Below are 22,302 nucleotides of genomic sequence, written 5' to 3' on the forward strand. Positions count from 1 at the left end.
TACTGTCACCTTTAATAACTTTCAGCTTGTTTTTTGTTAAAACATGAAAATGAAACCATTCAACTCAGATGACTGCTGCCAGTCTGTCTGCCTGTCAGCCTCAGAGAGCAATTTGGTTTCTGTATTTCTCTGCTGCAGCACAACAAAGTCATTGAGCTGCTGAATCCAATATTCGTGTAATACCTCCAACATAAGGGACTCCCAAGGTAGAGCAGCATATCTCAGAAATCTGTATTCCCACTGGACAGCCCCCAATGGAATTGCTGTGTCAAAGGCATGCCACGAGCAAAGGAAGTGCTGCTGGTGCATACACCAGTCCAAAAACTGCCAGGCAAAAGCAGTGGCTGCTGGCAGGGCCACTGAAAGCACATGAGAGCAGCCCTGCAGTTGCTCAGCTCTTGCAGTGGAGTACAAAAGACTGTACAATCACACAAGGAAGGTCAGGAGCCACCTAGAGCCTCTGTTATCCCTCACATCATTCCTGTATGAAGTGCAGTACATGGGAGAGTGAGGATGTGGCACAGTACCACTCATCTGCAGACTTTCCATCCTAAGGAAGGTAACGAGCAATCTGTCCATCTTGTTTCTGGTAATGTTCAAGCTACTTCTCATGCAAGCCACAAGGCACATGCACCCAGTCCCAGTGTCCCTGTGAAAACCTTGCACAGATGTCCCCAAACATCACTCAGGTAACAGATTTTTGAAGTTTACTTGACTTTGAACTCCCTAAAGCTAAAGAGTGTTTTAGCTAAAGAGCTAAAGCCATAGTATACACACAAGAGAAACCAAAATGTTCTGATTAAAGGCCTCCTCCTGTTATCACAGAATATTGGATTAGTGCAAACCACATCAGAGGAAACTAGTTAATCCATGTTTGGTTGATTTATACACTGGGGAGGCTAGAAGATTTTAGCAGTCACTGTTATTTATAGCAGTTATAACATCCTGTCAGTTTAATGACAGAAAATCCAGCGTTACTTTTTTGGCTGAATGATGCGAGTTTTCTTTTTTAATATGTACACATTTCTAACTATCTGACTTCTAAACCAATATTATAAATACACTTTGATTTATTATGTTAACATAACAAAATCTGTGACACATGAATTAACTGTGCTGATAACCTCCAGAGAGTTGCAAATAGGAACATGATGTAAAAGCCATGGTAAGTCATTTCAGGAGTACTTTAATTCCACATGACAACAGTTCTCTTGATGGAGGGGTGGGCTGGGAGAGGCCAGGATTTGCCTGGATTATTCTCTAGGATTACTAGTTTGTATCCTGACACAACATCTACAGCTGTGTTCAACAGAAAAGCATGAGAACTCTGTTGTGCCCTACCGTTTGCATAAGCCAGAGCAGCCTATTCAGCTTTTGTTTTGCTTTCTAGGTGAACATACTAATAAATAATGAGCCTACCTCTAAACACACTCTTTGTTAAAGTGAAAATGAGTTCTTCCTTTATGGTCCCAAAGTTTCCACATTCCAGGTGTGTCGTTTCTGGCCTTTTTCTCCTTGGCACACTGTTTAGACAAAGAAGTGTCTGTATGCTTCACTAACCCTCATGTTGTACTAACTCTAGGCTTGAACTTTCAGGCTAGGTGATATTTTTCCCCTTTTCTAAATGAAAGCCTTGTTCAACACTTTGTTGATACATGGCTGAAGACAAGTATATTATACCATAAGGGACCAGTTTACATAGAGCAATACACTTTTTTTTTTTTTATTAATGCAATCCATCATTTACCTTATCCTCTCTGGGAACAAAACAAAAGGATCAAATTTACACTAAGTGCCCAATGCAGATATTTTTGTGAGGCTTGTTTATGAAAAGAGAAACCAGTGCGGGAGTAAAACATAATTCATAACATATAAATACTTCCTAAAGGTACAATAAAGATCATAGCATCAGCAGATATAAAAAGCATTATGGGAGAAACAGTAGCAGATTCTCACATTAGAAGGCAGCAAAGAGGGGTCAGGAAGGGAGGGTGAGGGGGAGCTGGTAGCCCCAACTATGGCCCACACAAAAAGAGCAGCAGCATTAGCTGGGCAGGAGAGAAGAGAATGTGAAGATTCTGTCGCTAGTAAGTCTGTTAAAATGATGCATCTAGTAAGCAGTATCTCAAATATCAGTTAATACGGACATTTGAAATTGTAGTAATGCCATCTGGACTAATTGCAGTTCTTTTGTAGGCCTCTTTTCACGTAACGAGAATGAAACCAAGTACTTGTCTACTTCTACCTATGAAGAAAATATGACATTATGAACTAGGTGCAAGTTCCTAAAATTTTAGGCACCAGATCTTTATCAGCTGTAAATGGGTAGCAAGCAGCAGAGTGCTCTCCCAAAGCTATGCCCTGATCTACTTGATCATCGTCTTCTGCTGTGGCTCAGGCATCTTCTTCTCCTTTTATAACAGAGAATGGCCAGCAGGACAACTGGGAGAAGCTGGAAGGGAGTGAAGACACAGACTCGTGTCTCCCTAAAAAAGAGACAACATGGAAGGCAGCTCTGAGATAAACTTGGGACTGTGAGAAAGTGGCACTATGAAAATGACATGGATGGATCATATTCCTGGAAGCAAAGACGTATGTCAGTGAGGGGCATGCTTTAGTCAGGGCCTGTATTCTGCAGAGTAAGGGTGGTACTGCAGTCCAGAAAACTAGACACAGCTAGTGAAAGGACAGGCTGGAAGAGTTCAACATCACAGTCATTAATGAACTGAAATTAGATTATAAATCCTTTCAGATCTGTCACTGATTGTGGTAATGATGCCCTGCCTCTTCATTTCACTGCAGACAACATTTCTGCTTATGAGACTGTAAGCAATTAGAACAAGAGCCCTTGTCACCGTGAAATATGTCAGAAGAGACACAGATTAGAAGACCAGCTCATTACAAACCATATACTTGTAGTTCAGCTACTATAAAGTATATAAGAAATGCAATCAGATTAAAGGGTTTGGGCTCCTACTGTTTCTTAACAACAGAAATAGAAAATATAAAAAGCAAGAAAACTAGAGGGCAACAGGCAGCTGTTGCAACAGACAAAGTTTCTGTATCAGAAATGGAATGGAAAGAAGATAGTGCCCTATTTCACTTAATCAGGAGGCAATCACTTATGTTGTTGGTGTAACAACAAGTAGTCATCACTATGAACATTTGGTTCTGTTTTCACTTACTCTGGGTCTCCTGAACCTGTTGGTCCTGTGAAAACAAAACTCCTGAGAAAATAAGCAAAGAGTTTAGAAGAAAAGTGACAACTTTTTGCAGTAGCAGAAACAGCTACTGAATTCCATCTTTGTAGCACTGCTGTATAGTGGGCTGGCAGCTTTCAGAAAGAGAAGCATCTAGGTCTGGGGTTTGTAAGCAATTTGCCACACTTGTCATCCTCGCTGTATAAAAGCCTTTCCCAGAGGACATTGTTCTAACAAAATTACCCACTGCAAAGGCCAGCAGCATGCTCATCGTGTCTCAATCAAGGCTGCATAAAGAGGAAAGTCAACCATGCATGTCTACCATTTGGACTATTAGCCTTTCTGACTGCAGACACCATTCTAAAAAGCTACTTCTCAGAAGCACCTAATTTCTCCATTGGAAATTATTTCTCTTTGTCAGAAGCATGAAGGAATGAACATCCTCTAAGAACAATATACAGCAGCTTAAAGCAGAATCAACACAAATACATCAGAAGATTCCTTGTAAACAAAAAAAAAAAAAAAATTAGGGATGTGTGATATCACAGAAGAAAAAGAAGATGAACACAACACGCTAGTCCTCATGCCTCTCCATTTGCACTTGTGATACTGCTCCTGTCAGTCTCCTCCACTTAGCCCGTGGAGGAGCCTGCCTATGCACCTCATCAGCTGTATTAACTACAATTATTTTTAAAGACCAAAAAAATCCCCAAAAAACAACCAACAGATGGTCAAAATTATTAACTATTTCCAAGGAACTCTTCATAATCACAATATACTGCCTTAATCTCTGAACTGTATTCTGTATCTGCTTTATGCTAAATTACACCACCTTCTATATTCAGTTAAGTTTTTTAGTATTGTTTCATCTGCTTGTACTCCATCATAGTGCAAAGGAAAGAACACATGAATTGCAAGTGACATCCTTACAAATCCACAAATGTGTGTGATGAACATAACTGATAAAATAAAGCAATTTAAACAACAACATAAAAAGTATTGCTTACTGTGCAATAATTATTTATCTATCACCTTGTGTACTTTCTGTGAAGGTAAATTTCTGAACCAGGCAAGGTCAAAAATTTTCCAGTTCATTCTTCATTCTTTTGTGACATTTTTAACATCTACTCCAAAGAAATTCTTCAAAGGGACCAGATCTGAACCATGATGACAAAGGTATGTCTAGATGGAGCTAGGAGTAACACTGGGGTTTTTTTCAGTCTGAATTGAAAGGAAGGTTCACTTCTTTCTCCATCTATCTTATCTCCAAGATCAGTAAAACTCAGACAAATTGGTTTCTTAACAGGGAAAAAAGCACAAGCAAAAGCATTTTTACACTGTGAGGTTGCAACAGCCTCTACTTTTAGGATCAACTAAATATCAGCAAATGCAAATTAACATCTCACTTAATATGAAGCTCTTTTTGCCAGTCTATAATCCTCCTTGTCCGTCTTCCTCCTCTCCTGTACTCTTGAACTTGATGTGGTCTCTGGCAGCTATTTGCAAATGAAAAAAAAGGCACCACTGCATGACAGAGGTGTTTTTGTTTGACTTCTGCATGCACAGGCTGGGATGTGAACTGAAGGTATGATTGCTGGGGCAGCCTGCCCAACATGCATAAACCAAGTTTCATTTTTGTAATTATTTTTTTAAATGAAGTGAATAAAAAATTACAAAAGATGCCAAGTTGACAATTTTGGAGACCAAAATCTTTCTCTAAGCAGACAAGGTACTGCATAAACTGTATCCATATCAGCTTACCTATTTACATAACTCAGCTCTATTTGACTAGGGCCATTTTAAGGGCCGAGAGGATTGTTTAGTGTATGTGCCTGTTCAATCTTGGGCTCTCAGTCAAGACTACTAATTCACATACTGGTTTTCCTGATCTATTCGTCTATTCACTGAGAGACCACCAACAGTCTTCCCTCCAGTGCTCCAAATCTCTTAGCTGTCTGGATTTTGAAAATGCCAGGCCCTAAAACTCTCCTTTTAAGACAGAATCTTTCCATTCTGCTTCCATTTTGGGATATAATACAAACTATTAAAATCAAACAGGCTCCCACGGTCTCTTTGAAAAACATTTCTCCAGTATGACATCTCTCTGGGGATTCATAGAATAGAATTCCTACTCATCCCCACATAGGAAGAAGCAGTTGCCAGAAGGACCTCTGCCCACTGTGGGGTGACTATTGTCCTAAATAATCCTTGAACTTGAGTTACTGCACATGTTGCCATTATTTATGGTGTTACTGGGTGGTTACAAGGGCAGCAGATCTGCACACATCCCTCTAGGTTTGCACAGCCAGGCAAAAAACAAGATACAATTTCTCTCTCCATTCTTAAAATCCCAGCAACAGGAACAGACGGTGTTAATGAAACAACCATTTTAGTTCAGCATTTGTCTTCTGCTTCTAAGAGTTGGAGGTGAATTTGGTTCATATTATTTTAGAAAGCAGTCATTCTTACAGAGCCTTGCAGCCTTTTGCCTTCCATTCAGAAGCCTGTTTTTATATCTAGTCCTAAAGAAAATCACTTCAGATGATATTTACAGGACAAACACTCAATTCCACTCTTGATTCACATCTTAGTTATTTGTTGTATTTCCACAACTTTGCTAAAACACAACTCATTATGAGGTATGAAAGGTCAGTATCCAGAAAGTATTGAAATCAGGCACCAGCCCTTAAATATTCCGCTTCTTGTCCTTGGTCTTTGAATAACCATTACAAATGTGGACTTGAGTAATTTCCTTCAAAACAAGTATGTTGCAATGTAAGGCTGTGTGCATTTTGCTTCTGCCAGTTAGGAGGAAGGTTCATCGGGGCAAATTGTACTTGACAAACCTGATCACCTTCTGCCACAGAGTATCCTGCTCAGTTGATGAAGGGCAAGTGGTGGATATTGTCTACCTGGACGTTTGATCCTGGATGAAGCAACGGTATTAACTACACCTTGGAGAAGTCCAGTTTACTTAGTAGTGTGTTTTTAAAAACTCTCCAAGGAGTCAGAGAATTTGAATACTACTCTATCTCACAATAGTAAAGAACCCTAAATGTAAAGGATAAATTAATTGGACCATGAGGGAGCAAGTTAAACAGGAATGCAAGTGTAGTTGAGAGAGGTAAAGACAAGTTTAACTTGCAGAGAAAAGACAGTTGAGATTGTCCATAATCTGGTATCTTAGAGCTAGACCATATCTTCTCTGTCCATGTTTCCATATGTTTCTAAACATATGGAAGCTCCCCTCCCTGTAGGGAAGACAGATTGATATAAATCATTGGGTAATACAAAAAACAACCAACCAAAAAAAACAAAGAACGCAGAAAATGTAAAAAGCAAAACAAACAAAAAAAACCCCAAACCAAACCAAAACCAACCCACTGAGATGCAAAAGGCTTCATATGAAAACTCTTAGAGCCTAGAAGGTGTTTTCAGCTCTTACAAACCTTCCTTGCAAAAGTCGGGGGGGGGGGGGGAAATAAATGCAGGACAGACACCTTTTATATTTTCTGTCTAGACAGTAACTGGGAAATCTGTAAGAAAATATTAATAGCCTGCCTCTGCAGTACTTACAGCCTAGCCCTGAGACACAGTGGACATCAAAATGCCTTAAAAGAAGTACTGTCTCATTAATTGTTTTTTGATTATTGCCTGCGAATTTAATGAAGAGAGACTCAGACATAAGAGAAGAGCAGTTTCAATCTTTTATGCTTTAGTTTCTGTAACTGATTTCATGTCTTTCCTTTTTGCCCTTTGCCTCCCTTGAGACGCAACAAAAAAGCAAACCATCTACTGATGCATATATAAATCACATCAGGGAAAAACAAAAAAACCAAACAAACAACAAAACACACCTTCCTGAATGAGAAGAAATATTGACATTTAAGATGCAGAACAGACCAGAACAGCCACAGGTAGAAGGACTGCAGGTTTAGGAGAAAGGCCACCTGAGGTTGCAGTGATGGTGAGAAGAGCATCCCAGCTAATGGAGGTGCAACAGCAAAACTGAGATAAACGAGACACCAGTGGCATTAGGGTCAATAAGATGCACATCAGAGACACGGATAGGTAGATGAAAAACATTTATTAATCACTTCTGGGGAGGAAACAAAAGGAAAATAATCTAGATTTGGATTGACAGGTTTAATGGCAGGACAGCAGCTATTATAATGGGTGGCAAAAATCATTGATGCAAGTATCACAGATAGCCAATTTCGCAGTAAAAATTACTACAAAATCTGAAATTTTCACTATCTGCATGAATTCATTTGTTCATTTCCAGTCAAGAGGTTACAATGTTCCTTGCATTGCTTTTGTCAAGAGTAAGCAAAGGTTAATGGAGCCTGCCCACTTCCCATTTAGCCCATGCAGTTTACCTACTTCACTGCTTCACTTTAAGCATGAATCCAGTGAATTCACTTACTGCTATGTTCATCCCTAAGGCTCTAATCTACACCATTTACATTAGTGGACATACAACCTGAATGACTAAGAGTGACCAGCAGTGTATCACTCTAATATAGAAGTTAACCATCAAACTGTGTTGAAGAAATCAATATTTAAGCAGGATCTTTCTCCACACTACTAATCTGATGAAACTTGTGAAGGATATTCCTGTGGTAACCAATTGTGTTGAACTATTCTGTACAGTAGATTGAATTCTTCAGTAATAACTGTATTACAAGGAGAAGCTTTTTGGAGTATTAAAACTATGTTAAAAGCAGGATGCCATATGATTTACAGTCCTTGACACTAGCTCCCATAATGCTAGTTTCACAAATGATGTTGCTTTCCTGAAAAATGGTGGCATAATAGTTGTGCTAAGCTTCTGCTCCATCAGTATATCTGGCATTCAATCAAATGGGCTTCCATTGATAGCCTGACCACTCAGTGGGCCAGTGTTGCTTGGATGGAGCTGTGTGAAATGGCTTCACATTGCACTAGCTCCAATACCTATTACACTGAGAGCAGAATTTGAGCGTCCTGAATATTGCTTAGCAAACGGGACTTGAAATCAAAGTGACAGCAATCTCATGCCCTAAGTAAGGCACATTTTGGTACCCAGCAGGGACACTAAGGAGTAATTCTGAGTCATTATTTTAATTCTATTGAAAAGAACTATGCAGAAGCTCCAGATCAGGTAAATCCTTGCCAGGTCACTGACTGACAGAGATTGTGCAAGAAAGGACTGGTGGGAGCACAATCATCCAGTACCAGAGAATCAAAATACTCACGTTTCTCTTTGCCCAGACCAGCTATTACTCCTCAAGAGACTCAGGGACACTGGGGATTTCACGCCACTGCCACCTGGAAGGAGCTTACAAACCTCCAGGGAACAGTCTGCATGAATTTGTCCTGAAGCCTGAATACTTGACACTTGTAATGTCTTGTCTGCCTTTATATTGTGGGCTGGGAGTGGGAGGAGAAAATTTTAAGAGGTTTATGCAGAAGATGGCTAATAATCAGAATACTCTCCTTATTCAGAATTATTAGTCCCTGCTGAATTAGTTGGATCAGCAAAAAGATACTTCATATCTTTGGAGATAAAAAAGAACAGCCTAAAATCTTGTGCCTATTAGTGTCTATGTAAAAGCCCTAGAAATAATGCTCACAGAGATAAGATGAGGAAACAGAAAATAATAAAGGCAAAACAGCAAAGGCAAACTTCCCCCAATGTGCTGCTCTGCAATTAACGGTTTGAAGCAATTCCCAATCTCTCAATCTCAAGAATTCTGCTTATCTGCCCATACAGTTATTTTTAATTTGTACTTCTGTTATTACTGCTGTATTATTAATACACCCTGATAAGATAGGAAATACGGTACTATTCTGTTTCAGCATTGCCTTGCACGGCATAATAGTTTTTATGACTAATAACTCCCTCCCATCTGAGAAGATTCATGATTCCCACCACTCACAGGGTACAAGTCCCTGGGGGAATCCCACTTTCTCCTCTGTGTTGCCATTTCATTTCCCAAAAGCAGCCTGGGCCTCCTGGTGTTTATCACATTTGCACATGGTGTATCAATCAGGGGGCGTGCCTTCTCCTTCTGTGTGGCCACGCAATAAGAATCCCCTGTACCTCTGTCAGATCTCATGCCAGCACATACCTTAGCACAGCTCCTCAGAGCTGACAAAAATGCAATGTTTAAGGTATTTTCCTGGGGAAGGGTTGGGAAACAGAGGGCAGCTTCTCTAGCCATGCTGCTTCCAGAATCTGGGCTCAGGTGGTGTGGCTGAGCTAGTCAAGAACAGATTTCCATTAAAAATCAAGATTTATATTTGGATAAACTTCCAGCAATGCAGAATGGTGGAAAGAAGGGGGCAAGACATTAAAGCAAAGATACTTATGCTCATACTATACAGTCTGAAATACATGTCATATTTTCTGTGAGAAAAGGGGGAAGTGAAGAAAGGATCGACAGTTTTTAAGTTTTCCCATCTATGTTTCTGCAACAAGAGTTTGTACTGCTGTAAAGGTTATTGTACAGCTTTCCTCCTGGCATTTTAATACACACCACATTTTGGCACCACATACTTTTCTAACTAAGCATATCCCCATTAGTACAAACATTGTAAATTGAGCAGATCTGTGGAAAAATCCGGCAGCAGTTGATATGGATGAGACCAACTGGATCTACAGAAATGCAACAGAGCCTCACAGTTACCTAGAGAATTTAATGTAAAATGCTTCTATTTCTATGAACATTTTTAATAATCTCATAGGAGAAAAAAGATCATGCAATGTATAGGAGGAGTGAGCTAAGTAAGAAGGATTTCTTCCTAATGTCTAACCTAAATCTACCCTTTTCCAGTTTCAAGGGGTAATGGCTTTAAACTGGAAAAGGGTAGATTTAGGTTACACATTAGGAAGAAATTCTTTAGTGTGAGGGTGGTGAGACACTGGAACAGGTTGCCCAGGGAAGTTGTGGATGCCCCATCCCTGGAAGTGTTCAAGGCCAAACTGGATGAAGCTTTGAGCAACCTGGCCTGGTGGGAGGTGTCCCTGCCCATGCAGGGGGGTTGGAACTAGATAATCTTTCAGGTCTCTTTCAACTCAAACCATTCTATGATTCTATTATATTATTATTGATTAAAATCCATGAGAAGCTACTGGGAATGCCAAGTTTCCTCTCAAAAAATAATCTGCTAGTTTATAAATTAAAGAAAGTCCATAGCTAGTTAGCTTCTCCATTTTCTTAGATAATTTTCTCAGAAGCTCCATAAATAGCTTTTTGCTATATATTGCCATGGTACTCGTGGGCAGGGGGAGACAAATATGGTGCATAAATATATATACATATACACCCCTACATATGTTAGTAGATAAAAATGTACACACCACCTACCCATACACCCATGACAGGTGGCCCACTCTGTTTCTCCCTTGTGAGTGTGACAGCAGAAATACTGAGGGTCACAGGCCTTAAAACTTTATTAACCTACTTCCTGGATTTGTTAAGATCAAACAGGTCAATGATTTTAAACTTTGTTTTTACCTTTACTATATAGAAAGATATATTGAAAAAGAAAGGAACATGTGGTAGGCAAGTCAGCCCATCCCAACATAGGCAGTACTTCATTCCTCCACTGGAAGAATTCATATGACCAGCCTTGATCAGAAAGGTACTGATCATTTCACTTGAGTTAGTAACATGAATCTCAGCCTAAGAATGTGCAATAATGGAGACACTAAAGATTAGTAAGGAAAAAGATAGGCAGATAATGACTTGGAGCGTGGAGAGAGAGGCTTCTCATAAAAGAAGCATCAAAAAATGGATTCATGTCTCCAGAGAGATATTCCCAGAAATGGGTTTGATTCCTAAAGGAAAAGGAAAAAACAAACAAACAAACAAAAAAACAGATAGTGAATGAGAAGAGACCTATCTAATGGTATTGTCTATATTAAAATCCATTTCACCCTAGGCTCTTCCTCAGCTGAGCTGGTTATCTAAGTTGTATCAAAGAAATGAGGTAAATTCCAGACCTTTAGGATAACTGAAAGCAGAATAACCTTGCAGCTGAATCATGAGGCTCAGTCAAATCATTAGTCCATGAGGAGTGGAGGCTCCTGCAGTGTCACCATCCCACCTGCACCAATAGAGTGTTGCTTTCAGACACATGCTGATAGAAGTCAAATATAAAAGGAAAAGGCTGGCAGGAGAAGAGACTTAGGAAGTTTTAAAGAAAAAAAAAAACAAACCACAAACTTGTAATAAGTTCTATAGCTGAGTGCTTAAATTCTAGTGCCTGCAATTTGTATAAGATCTCAGAAAACTTGCTGTGATCCCAAGTCCAGCAAACTATTCAGCATTTAAATTCTGCCCACAGCATTGTCTGAGAAACATCCTTGTAATTTTCAGTTTCTTTCATCTTGAATTTCCTGATTTATATAAACTATTTCTTCATGGATTTAAAAATTAGTTTAACAAGGTGAGAGATGCAGGAGGAGAGGGCAGGGGAAAGGAGGACATTTCAAAAAGTACTACTGAAAATCGTAGAAATTAAGTGGAAGTGACTAATTAGAACTATCATAATGCCCCCAAAATATCAACCAGTAGTACAACCTAAAATGAAAAACAAATTAAATGAAAACACAATAGCTCCTAAAAACTTTGAGGAAATCAAAGTGTTAAAAAAACCAAGATTTTATATTCTAGAAAAATCCAGTAATTTTCATTCAAATGTGTAACATCCGATGTTTAAGAAATTTAGAGATGGCCACTGTACCGTGTTTCAACAACACAAGAACACATTTAAAGCATACATAGTACATGACCAATTTCTGATTTCTGTAACTTAATTAGGTTGACAACACTGAAACAGCCAAATGAATTGAACCATGTAATTTTGTGTAAGGCTCCTACCCAACTAGATGTCTACAAATTATGGTCATTCACACAACTAAGTAACTTCAATAAAGAAAACAGTCAACTAACCTAAAAGTCATAGATTGTTGGGCATAAAATCATACATCTATTACAGTGCAGGCACCAGCCTGAAGTAATTTGAGCAAGCTAATTTTCTTTTGATCCTCAATGATAACAGGAAAATTCATCAAAACAGATGAAGGTAAACAACACTAAACTAGGCTTTACAGCTCTTTCCCTGGGTGAAATGTACTATAAAAGAATCACATGATTGATTCTTCTAACATGGAAACAAGAAATGTTATCAAAGTAAGGTACAGCCTTTTTCATATTTTGTCTCTCCAGTTCAATTGCACTTGGAAACCTCCTCAAGCTACCTCTTCTGTTCACAAGCTCACCCATCCATTCAACTTCTTAATACATATAGGAAGATGTCACTGAAGGGAGGAATACCTTTTTTTATATTATTCTTTGAGGCAAAAAAGAAATTTACCAAGCGACAGTTTGTTATCCACATTTGCTATCACCAATAGTTGGTGCTCAGCTTAGGGTACCAGTCTTCCTCAATAAAATATGGGAAGAGATGCTTTTTTTCAAGGGCAGGAGTTTCATTTAAGGACTGTAAGTTACTCTCTAGAAAAAACTCGCTTTCCGTGTTGCTGTTTTCACACACATGTACAGTGAAAAGGGAGATGTCAGCAGAGGTGAAAGAATTAAGAGAAGAGAAAGATACCTTAATGTCATGCTTGACCACACAGTGCCCAGATTGGTGGAGCACTCCTAAAGCCATATAGCAGAAATGCTCCCTTTTGTGGAGTCACATGTGAGGACAGTAGCAATGTTCTGCCTTCAATTTTCCCATTTCAGATGTAAGTCAGTTCCTTGGTGTCCACCTCGATTTACCTGCCTGCATCTGCAGTGTTCCAGGAAACCATTACGCTAGCATCCACTTGCCACAAGTTCCTCTCTCTAGGGTCTCCTTCCTGACTGACCCTAGGAATCTTATTATCAGGAATGGCAGCTTGTCAAGCCAGGAACTGTGAAGCTGCCTCTGCTTTAGCTTTGAACAGCTTGCAGATGGGCCAAAATGGACCCACTGCTCTTAAACTGGCATATTAACATGTAAGGGCAAGACCTAATCTTCCCTTCCTAAAGGGGCTGGCTAGAATACATGACAGAAATGCAGCCCTGCCTCCCAACATAGGAATTCTCTCTTGCATGGTATAAAGTTTAGGCAGAGGGCCAGGTTTTCCCTTAGCAGCTTTAATTGATACATTCTTTTAGCTCCCATGAAGTAGCAGCTTCTGCACTTCACAAAGAGAAGGAACTGTAATTATGACTCTTCTCTAACTTGTGGAACTGCATAGAAATTTATTTAAAATATATCTTTCTTTAAACCTTGCGGCTAAGCAAAATGCAGTCTGACAGACTTCTGGCATGTCCGGGTTGGTGCTTCCACAGCCAAGATGAGCTTTTCTTTAGAGAATAACAAACTAAATGTGCTTAGAAAATATGATTGGGGGAAGTAAGTGTTTAATGTTTATAGCAATTCTTCCAACTTCTTTTTATTTCACCTTTTTCTTAAAGCAGCTTCACAGGCTGAGAGTTGAGGCCATTCACCCTGGAGAACAGAAGGCTCCAGGGAGATGTTGTAGTAGCCTTCCAGTGCCTGAAAGGGCACTACAGGAAAGCTGGGGAGGGACTTTTACAAGGGCTTGTGGTGAAAGGACAAGAGGTAATGGATCAAAATGGGAAGATTTAGGTTAGACATTAGGAGGGAATTCTTTGGAATGAGGGTGGTGAGACACTGGAACAGGTTGCCCAGGGAAGTTGTGGATGCCCCATCCCTGGAAGTGTTCAAGGACAGGTTGGATGAGGCTCTGAGCAACCTGGTCTAGTGGGAAGTGTCCCTGCCCATGCAGGGGGGTTGGAACTAGATGATCTTTAAGATCCCTTCCAGCTCAAACCATTCCATGATTCTACGATTAAAACTTCTCCCAGAAAAGCATGCCTAACAGGAATCTAGCCAAAGAGCATGAAAGTCTCTGCACCAGGTGCAAAAAGCGTATTTAGTGAGGAAAATCCTAGTTCTGAGCCACTCTGTCTGGAGGGCAAAAGGCTGCCTGTATTTCTTTCCAAGTGGAACTAACTATTTAACTTGTACAACAAGCATGTTGACAACAAAGATGAACACGTATATCTCCTTTATATGCCTCAAGGGATTGCCGTCTTTTTTTTCCCATTTCAGTAACCATGGTAACTTTGGATAAAACCTCAGAAATTGTGGGGGTTTTTTCTGTGATAAAGGGTTTTAAATCATATTTGTCATCTAACCATTAACTTTTTCCCCCTATAAACCTGAGTGATGAAGGAAAGAGAACCCCTGCTTTGCAAAGGAAAGACAACCTCTTCTGATTCTCTCTGAAAAATACTCAAGATGGATGGCAGCAAAGTGAAATACAGAATGTATTTTGCAAGTTGTACTTGCTTTTTTGCTGACCTTAACACAGGTTTTCATAATCATGTGCTTTATGCATACCATATTGTCACAAGCACAAATCAATTTAGCCAAACTGCAAACAGATAGCAGAAAATGTCTCTGATATCTTTTCTACTTAATCAAGATGTGCATCAATTTTGTTCCATTCAAATCGACTTTGCAAATCTCAAAAGTCTGAGAATGTGTCTTTACTTTCCATTGCACCGAGAGTTGACACAGCTATTGAAAACATTTTCTTGACAAAGACTATTCAAATAACATTCATACAGGCTACAGCCAATATAATACTTACTTTTATAGCTTAGTTTGGATTAAAGCATGTCAAGACCAGTGCTATAATTGTTGCCCTACTTAATTAGAAGTTTAATAAATTATTTTAAAGCAGTGGATAGCTGAAATGCTAGCAGTTTGCAAACTCAAAGCATTGGCACACACCCTGTCCCCCTCAAAACACAGTTCTGAATCTATTCAGAAACCTGAACCACTTGAGCTTTCTTCATTATTTTTGGAAGGGGAACATATAAACAAGAAACACGAGAAATGGAGAAGCAGGGCAGAAACAACAAGGGGGGCAAAGAAAAATTTGAACACATGTTGGTACTCCTAGGACAAAGAAATGCACTTAAACTGAGGAAATAATGAGACATTGAAGTCCTAGCTAAAAGGACCTGGTGGAGCAAGAAGGAAAATTGCTTTTCGTTGCGTCTGTCTGTTGACATTTAAGATTTTGTATTTCTTTGTAAAGGAACTGAATTGCACTAACAATACTTGATCCATTCCCTTCATAATCTCTTTCCCTATGTGGAAAAAAAATCTGCAAATAACCCCAGCTTTACTAGCCACTTGGATCAAAAAGGTCATAGTATGTTGTATGATCAATATACAAAGTAGGGTGGTATGACATTTTTTATTTTTAACAATGATACTACCACTTCCTTTTTCAGGCCAAAGACGTAAGACTGCCCATTAATCACTGGTATTCTGCCTCTGTGGACTTCCTGCCTCCAAAGAGTGTTAAAATTCTCCTCAGACAAATGTGTTCTCCTTCACCAGCTAGCCTTTATGGTGAGAACCTTCAGCTGAGCTCAAAGGAATGAGAGAGCTGAGTGCCTGTGAAAATCTTCCACTGTTTAGGGGGGGCACTTTCAGGTCAGACTAAATCTTTCTGATGCTTCCAGATAGTTTTATGCAAATTAATGTGAGGAAAAGATAAGCAGCAGTATGTGACACAGATGCTTAGGAGACAGGTGTATGATTCAGGAGTGTCTATCAGACATCTAATTTCCTACTAGCATTTTGTGGGCATTCCTGGCGTTTGGCCATGGCTCAGCTCCCATTGAAGGCTCTTCCCAGTCAGGCTCCATGCTCAGCCCATGCCAGGAGATCAGCTCCTGCATCTCTCCCTCATTCACTAGGCTCTCAAAAATCCCTCCCTCTGGTGCTTCCTACCCTGCCCTACACACTTGAAAGGGCTTCTCAGAAACATCTGCTGTATAACCTATTACTCACTTTCCAAAGATTTTAATAATCTCCTCTTCTTCACCACCTACAAAAGCTTGACAAGGGGTATCTAATATTAGACTGCTGATGTGTTGAGGACACTGCTATCAAGATGACCAATAATACCTCATTGCTTCTTCTTTCCCATCTCCTCGTCTGTCCGGTATTCCTCCCTACACTGCGCACATAAGTGTTCTGGGACAGAAAGAGGTTTGTCTTTTTTTTTATCTGAATTTATACATTATTTAGCAAAATTGGGCTGGGCTCTGCAAGCAGGAGTCCTGGTGCTACAGAAAAATAAAAAGTAAACACAATATCACAAATTACAGCCCATTATGCTAATAGGTTGAAATTACTTCTGTAAGAAGGTTCAATGATAACTCTTTCTTCCCTGGTAGAAAACTTTTGTGGAAGGATCATTTTAATGCACAAACACTGCTATTTTATTTTCAGATTAACAAGTACCAACAAACAACAATTCACACCAAAAAATATAAGGAAAAGTAAACTAATCTCTGTCCAAATGTAACAAATACCTCTCAGTGACAGAGTTTTGTAAGACTACACACAGGAAAATAATGAATGAAAGAAAGCACAGATACCACGTCCATTCATCCAAAACCCTGTGCCACCTGAAAACAAACCATCTATTAAGGCTGACAGAACACTAGTTCTAGTTTATCTGAGTGCAGACATGAAATAATTAATTATTTCTGCATGGAAGCCCTTTTTGCTCTGTTTCTTTGATCACTGTCAGAAAGGACAAAACAGACTTAAGGGCTAAACTCCAGAAAATGATGGGACCTGGGGAAACTGCACATACAACCATCCAGAAGAGTGGCACTTTGTGTGTAAACCCAGCAAAACCAATCGGCCAGTCTCAGAATATGATGATTCAAAGACAGCAGAGAAAGAAGGGAAAAGTCATGCTCAAGTTGTGGTAGTTTATGGAGCAGGACTGTTGCTCAGCCCAAAAGGGAACTCCTTGGTCTCGGGAATGAACTATGGAGATTCCACACTACCACCTAGGGTCAGCTCCCTCTGCCAGCAAATGCAAACCCAAAGCACATGTGTATGTTATGACACGTACAAGCACCACTGTTAATATGCTTGCAAAATGGTCACAAACTTTAATTTTACTTCAGGGAGAGCTTTTTGGAAATGAGCACAACAAAGAATCTGATTCTTTGCTACTTTATTTCACTTTGCCACAGCTGTATTGTCTGCTACCGTCAGTGGTGTATCTAACATCAAAGTAAAAATGGTGATCATGCAGTCCTAACATTTCATTATTAATATAACTTTCCTCCTTCTGTGAAGCCGAATTTTAGCTCCCATGTAATGCTTCTTCCAAATTTCAGGCTGGTACAGTTCAACTTGAAAGTCCTTTCGTAAGAAAAGGTGTGCAGCATGCAACCTGAATATAAATTAATTGTCTTCTATTTGTCAGTTTAGACTCCTCAGTTGTACCCATATCCATACTAACTGAGATGTTAATTAACTTTTAAATATGTTGCTGATGGGCAAATCCTCCAATTTTAACTCACAAAAACTATATGCCTACATATGACATTTGAGAAACTATACAACTTTAAATTAAAAAAAATTGTCATCAATTTTGCAATGAGAAATAGTATCTTTGAAATTTCTAGTAAAAGTGAGAATATAAAATGGCAAGTGTTTGATGGCAAGTTCATTTTAGAAAACAGTGACATGAAATTCAACCTCAAAGCCTAAGCTTTGAAGTACCTGGTTTCCTACCCTGCAACATCTTGGTTATCTACCTACCCTGGCAAATTCTCAAGCTGACACCAAGCCAGCAACACCCAGCACCTGTGCCAGGGCTTCCAGCCCTCCAGCCAAAGAGGCTGCTTCCAGGCAGCCCATGCCAGGGCAATCTGTACACAGCTGTCCCCAGGGGTCTTGGAAATCCAGAGTCCTTGGCAAAGGCCAGGCTTCCAGTTCTGGTGAATCAGACTTTCCAGTAATAAACTGTCATGTTAGAAATTACCCAGCCCACTCAAACCCAAAGTGAAACATTTCTATCACACTAGGATTGCTGGTAAAATGCTATTTAAACACAAACCAGAAAAAAACCTTAAGTAACTGAAAAAAATTTTAGCTTCTCTGGTCCACATTTTGTAAATGTATACCCTTACAGAAAAACTACATGAGAAAAAACAGCTGAGAAAAGTAACAGTTTTTAGCATGTTCCTATCAAAACATGCCAACCAAACTACAGAACATGCATAAATAACAAAAATTAAAATTAAAAGTAAACACGTTGGAAATTCCATTGCCTCATCTAAAGTTTTCCCAGTCTGACAGATAAATTACATTGTTATCCTGCAGTTATTTACTTATTATGCCTCTCATCTATTTCTGATATGTTAAAAGTAAAATTGTGCTACAGAGGTAAACTGATGGGAAACTTTGATGAAAGTATACTGGTTTCAGGTCATAATTACAGGGTGACTTCCAAAAGAAACCAAAGAGGTGAAAAATGAAACTGAATTCCAAATGGCAAGTTTTTGTAGTACTTTTTGCATATTTTTGTTGTAGAAATGTGAAAACCAGTAACTTTCTCTATTTTGATTATATGAATTGATCTAATTTGGCTTGCTACTTTGGAGAAGCATGTGTTAAAACATTTGTTAAAACATCTTAGCTATTTTTTATATACTCTGATAGCTATGAGATAGTATGTCTAATCTTAAAAGAAATACCCTCCTTCATCAGCTGGACTGCAAAATTTCAGTTTTACTTACACAGCTGGAAAGCTTGGATCCTGTTCTGGTGCACAGTGTTGATGAAGAAGCATAGCTCTGTTTGACCATGTTGCAAAACTGTTTCCCAAGTCCTATCCACTGGAAACCAATGATTTGAGGAGCAAGAAAGGTTCAGATCAAGCTGTCAGTGTTTTGAAGGAGCTATGTTTGTGCGCATGTGTGTAGACCTTTTTCTTGGGAAGGGCAAAAATCAACAGTCAGCAAGAGTGCTCGCAAAAAGGGAAATTAATTCCTCGTTTTCATTAACACACCCTTCATTATTTCTCAATGGAATTTTAATTTTTATTCAGATAATACCTGTCCCAAGCACAGAAAAGTAAGAATCTTGAGAAGTTGGCTTCAATTACAAATATTTTCTGTAGCATCTTCTTACATCAATCAATAGGCTCAAGTTTACTTCTCCTCCCACTAAAGTCAGAGAATGCATCCTTACTAACTTTTACAAGATCATGAGAGATTTTTACATTTACTCCCACCTTCCAGGTCAGAGGAAAGGAAGGAATTCCTATGAGGAGGTAATCCCTTTCCAAACAGGCATTACACCATCTACGAAATAATACTTTTCTTTGGAAAACAAACAAACAAACAAACAAAAAAACAACCTGGAACTGCACAATATAAGAAAGTGAATCTCCAAAATCAGCAATGAAAATCCCAAAGACCATCCCACGCTCAGCACTCCTAGATCATACATTACAATTTATCTTCTAAACGTAAAGATTTTCACCAAAATCATTGTCACTGCCTAGTACCCAATGCATACAAAAAAGCCACACACACACAGACGCTTGCATAAGAAACTACCTTGATTAAAGCAAACTGCTGACCTCAGCAATTGCACAGGAGTATTCCCAGCTGTCATACATCAGGCTCATCATTTACAACAGGTGAAAAAAAGAGCAACTCAGAGAAACAACTAAGAAATAGCAAACTATATATCCACCTCCTGCATTGCCTCAACCATTTCACGTTATAACTATGCACCTAAACAGCATTTTAGGAGGGTATGATTAGAGAGAATGGGAAGAAATAATATGACAGAAGGAAAAAGGAGCAATTCACCATTATCAGCATAGGCTTTGTTCAGATATACGGCCCAACCTTGTCCTGACTGTGCTGGCAGAAAGCCAGGAAACACAAGCCATGAGCAAACTACAGCATGTCCAGCTAAGACACCAGTCTGGACAGCAATGGGATTAGGAACTCAGAATATGCAACAGCAAGTAACTGCTACACAGTTTAAACACAGGCACAGAGACCAGCTGCTCCAGAAACTCTAGTAGAATGGACGTTATCACTGCCGAGTAGCATCGTGGTCCCAGTGCAGGTGCATTTAGTGTAACTGGCCCTTGAAATGTATTACTACTGCACAATTCAGTCCAGTTGTGTTCAAGTCAACTTTGAAAGAAGTTCACTTGCATTAAATAACTTACGTTGTTAGCCCTCTGCACACACGTTCAGCTGCAGTAAAGCCAGCTGAGAAAGGACATGGTCTTCCAGTTCCCTTAATCTTCTCCCAAAGAAAACAAGTGTTTTAGTGATACTCGCAAGGCCTACCTTGCCCAAACCAGGGGTGTCCTTCACTTTGCTGACTGCCCTCAACAAACATGGTGGTGCAGGTGGTGGTGAAGTCTGAAGGATATTGCTGAAGCTGGTAGAAAAGAGAGGAGATTCAGGAACAGATGATGCAGAAGGCCTGTGCTTCTTCTTTTTGGAAGACAGGTTCAATTTCTGAGCGGCTCTGTGGGAAAAATGAGAAGAGTAAGCTAAAACATCACCAGGCATCAACACAAGCAGTCAAGAATAAGCAAAGGTATTTATCAGGTTACTATTTATGTAGGATCTCAGTTTTGACTTCATTGATCCCAACAGTATTATAATACTTGTTCTTCACTCATCACTACTAGTTTGATTCATTGATGCCACCGACTTCACAAAGTGACACCAAATTTACACAGTCTGCATTAAGTCACAATCAGGCCTCTGTCACTATCTCATCTATTGAAACAATTTAGCCTGCAAGTAAGCTCCAAAGCCTTCAGTTAAATCAATGAACTATATGGCAATTTCTGTTCTAAAATTAAGTTCAGTCATGAAACGGTTCCCACAGAATTGTGTCTCATTCACAAACCTCTGACTAGAAAATTAATCCTTGTTCAATGTTTGGGTGTAAGCAGCCGCTATTAAGTTAATTAGTATTAAATGCTCAGGTGAATTCGCTGAGGTGCAAGAAGCTTCGCATCAGCTGTTTTAAAATTTGATAACCTCTTAAAACCCAAGCCAACCTAAAAACTGAACTAACAGTGAACAATGAAAATATTGTTCTTTGCAATGAGATGGAAACAATCATACCAACTACAGCTACATCATTAACCACTAAGCAAGGAGAGCAATTAAGACTGTTTTTAATAATACAGTATTCTTAGGTAAGAATCCTGAAGTTTGTACAGACTTTGGTTAAAAAGCTAAGCTTTTCTGGAACAGAAACATTCAGTACTTTTGTTTTGCAAAATATCTTCTGAGAGACAATTCAACATTCAGCCATTGCTGCAGCTGGTTTGTTCCAACACTTGTGCATTCTGCATTGTCTGGGGATATTGTTAATATTAATCATGCTGTCACACAGTTTCCCTTTTGTAAAATGAGCACTTTTAAGAGAGGAGGGCAACTGGAGCACCATATCAAAGGAGGGATGGGTGTGACAATTCATGAGGCTGCTTTCATTTTGTTTGCTTTGGCAGACAAATAGTGAAGTAGTCTGTGCAGACAGTAGCTCTACTTACTTTGCTGAAGTGTGACAGTAAAGGCAAAGAATTCTAAATCCCCCTAAGTTTTAAGAAGCTTTAGCTCCATTACACTGCTAGCAGTATAGATTATCCAACCAAATTTACAAAAGTAATTATTTTATCCCAAGGAGTTAGGGCAAAAAGTTTGAACACACACACACACACACACACACTCAAAATATCTATAGAGACATTCATTTCAGTATGTAAGTACATAGGTTTTGTATCAGGTGCCTCAAACACATGAACAAATTATTGCTGGGCATGAATTTGCCATATGTCAGCTGGCCACGTGCACCGTGTGCAACACCAGTATGTTCTCTTTTAGCCTATGGCAAGTGCAAAGCACTTCCAGATAGATTAGGTTTTAAAAAAAAGAAAAGCACTAGGAGATTTTAATTGACCTGACACAAAATTACAACTCAGAAGTTTCTGTACCACCTCCTTGTTGTTTCCCTTCCCTCTGGCCTAAAGACTGCAGTTCGTAACATGTCTCTCTCTTTTAAGAGTCTGCTTTCTTTTTCATAGAAAATATAATCAAAAGGTGCTGATCAAAACCAAAGCAAAAAGCACTAATTTTTCCTCTTCCGAGCAACATTTCAATGGTTTGAGAGGAATAAATTATTTCAGCTTCCATACTATCACTCATGCTTT

At 39.2% G+C, this 22,302-nt stretch overlaps 1 protein-coding gene across 1 annotated transcript in view; it reads right to left on the bottom strand.

Moving 5' to 3' along the window:
- KIF26B (kinesin family member 26B) overlaps positions 1 to 22,302 on the bottom strand; it is a 295,702-nt gene that overhangs the window by 90,091 nt on the left and 183,309 nt on the right. The window contains exon 5 of the mRNA XM_051615283.1: positions 20,420 to 20,603. Coding sequence (XP_051471243.1) covers positions 20,420 to 20,603 — 184 coding nt within the window. The remainder of the gene's footprint in view (positions 1 to 20,419; positions 20,604 to 22,302) is intronic.

Source organism: Apus apus, chromosome 3, assembly GCF_020740795.1.
Source record: "Apus apus isolate bApuApu2 chromosome 3, bApuApu2.pri.cur, whole genome shotgun sequence".
Lineage (NCBI taxonomy): Eukaryota > Metazoa > Chordata > Aves > Apodiformes > Apodidae > Apus > Apus apus.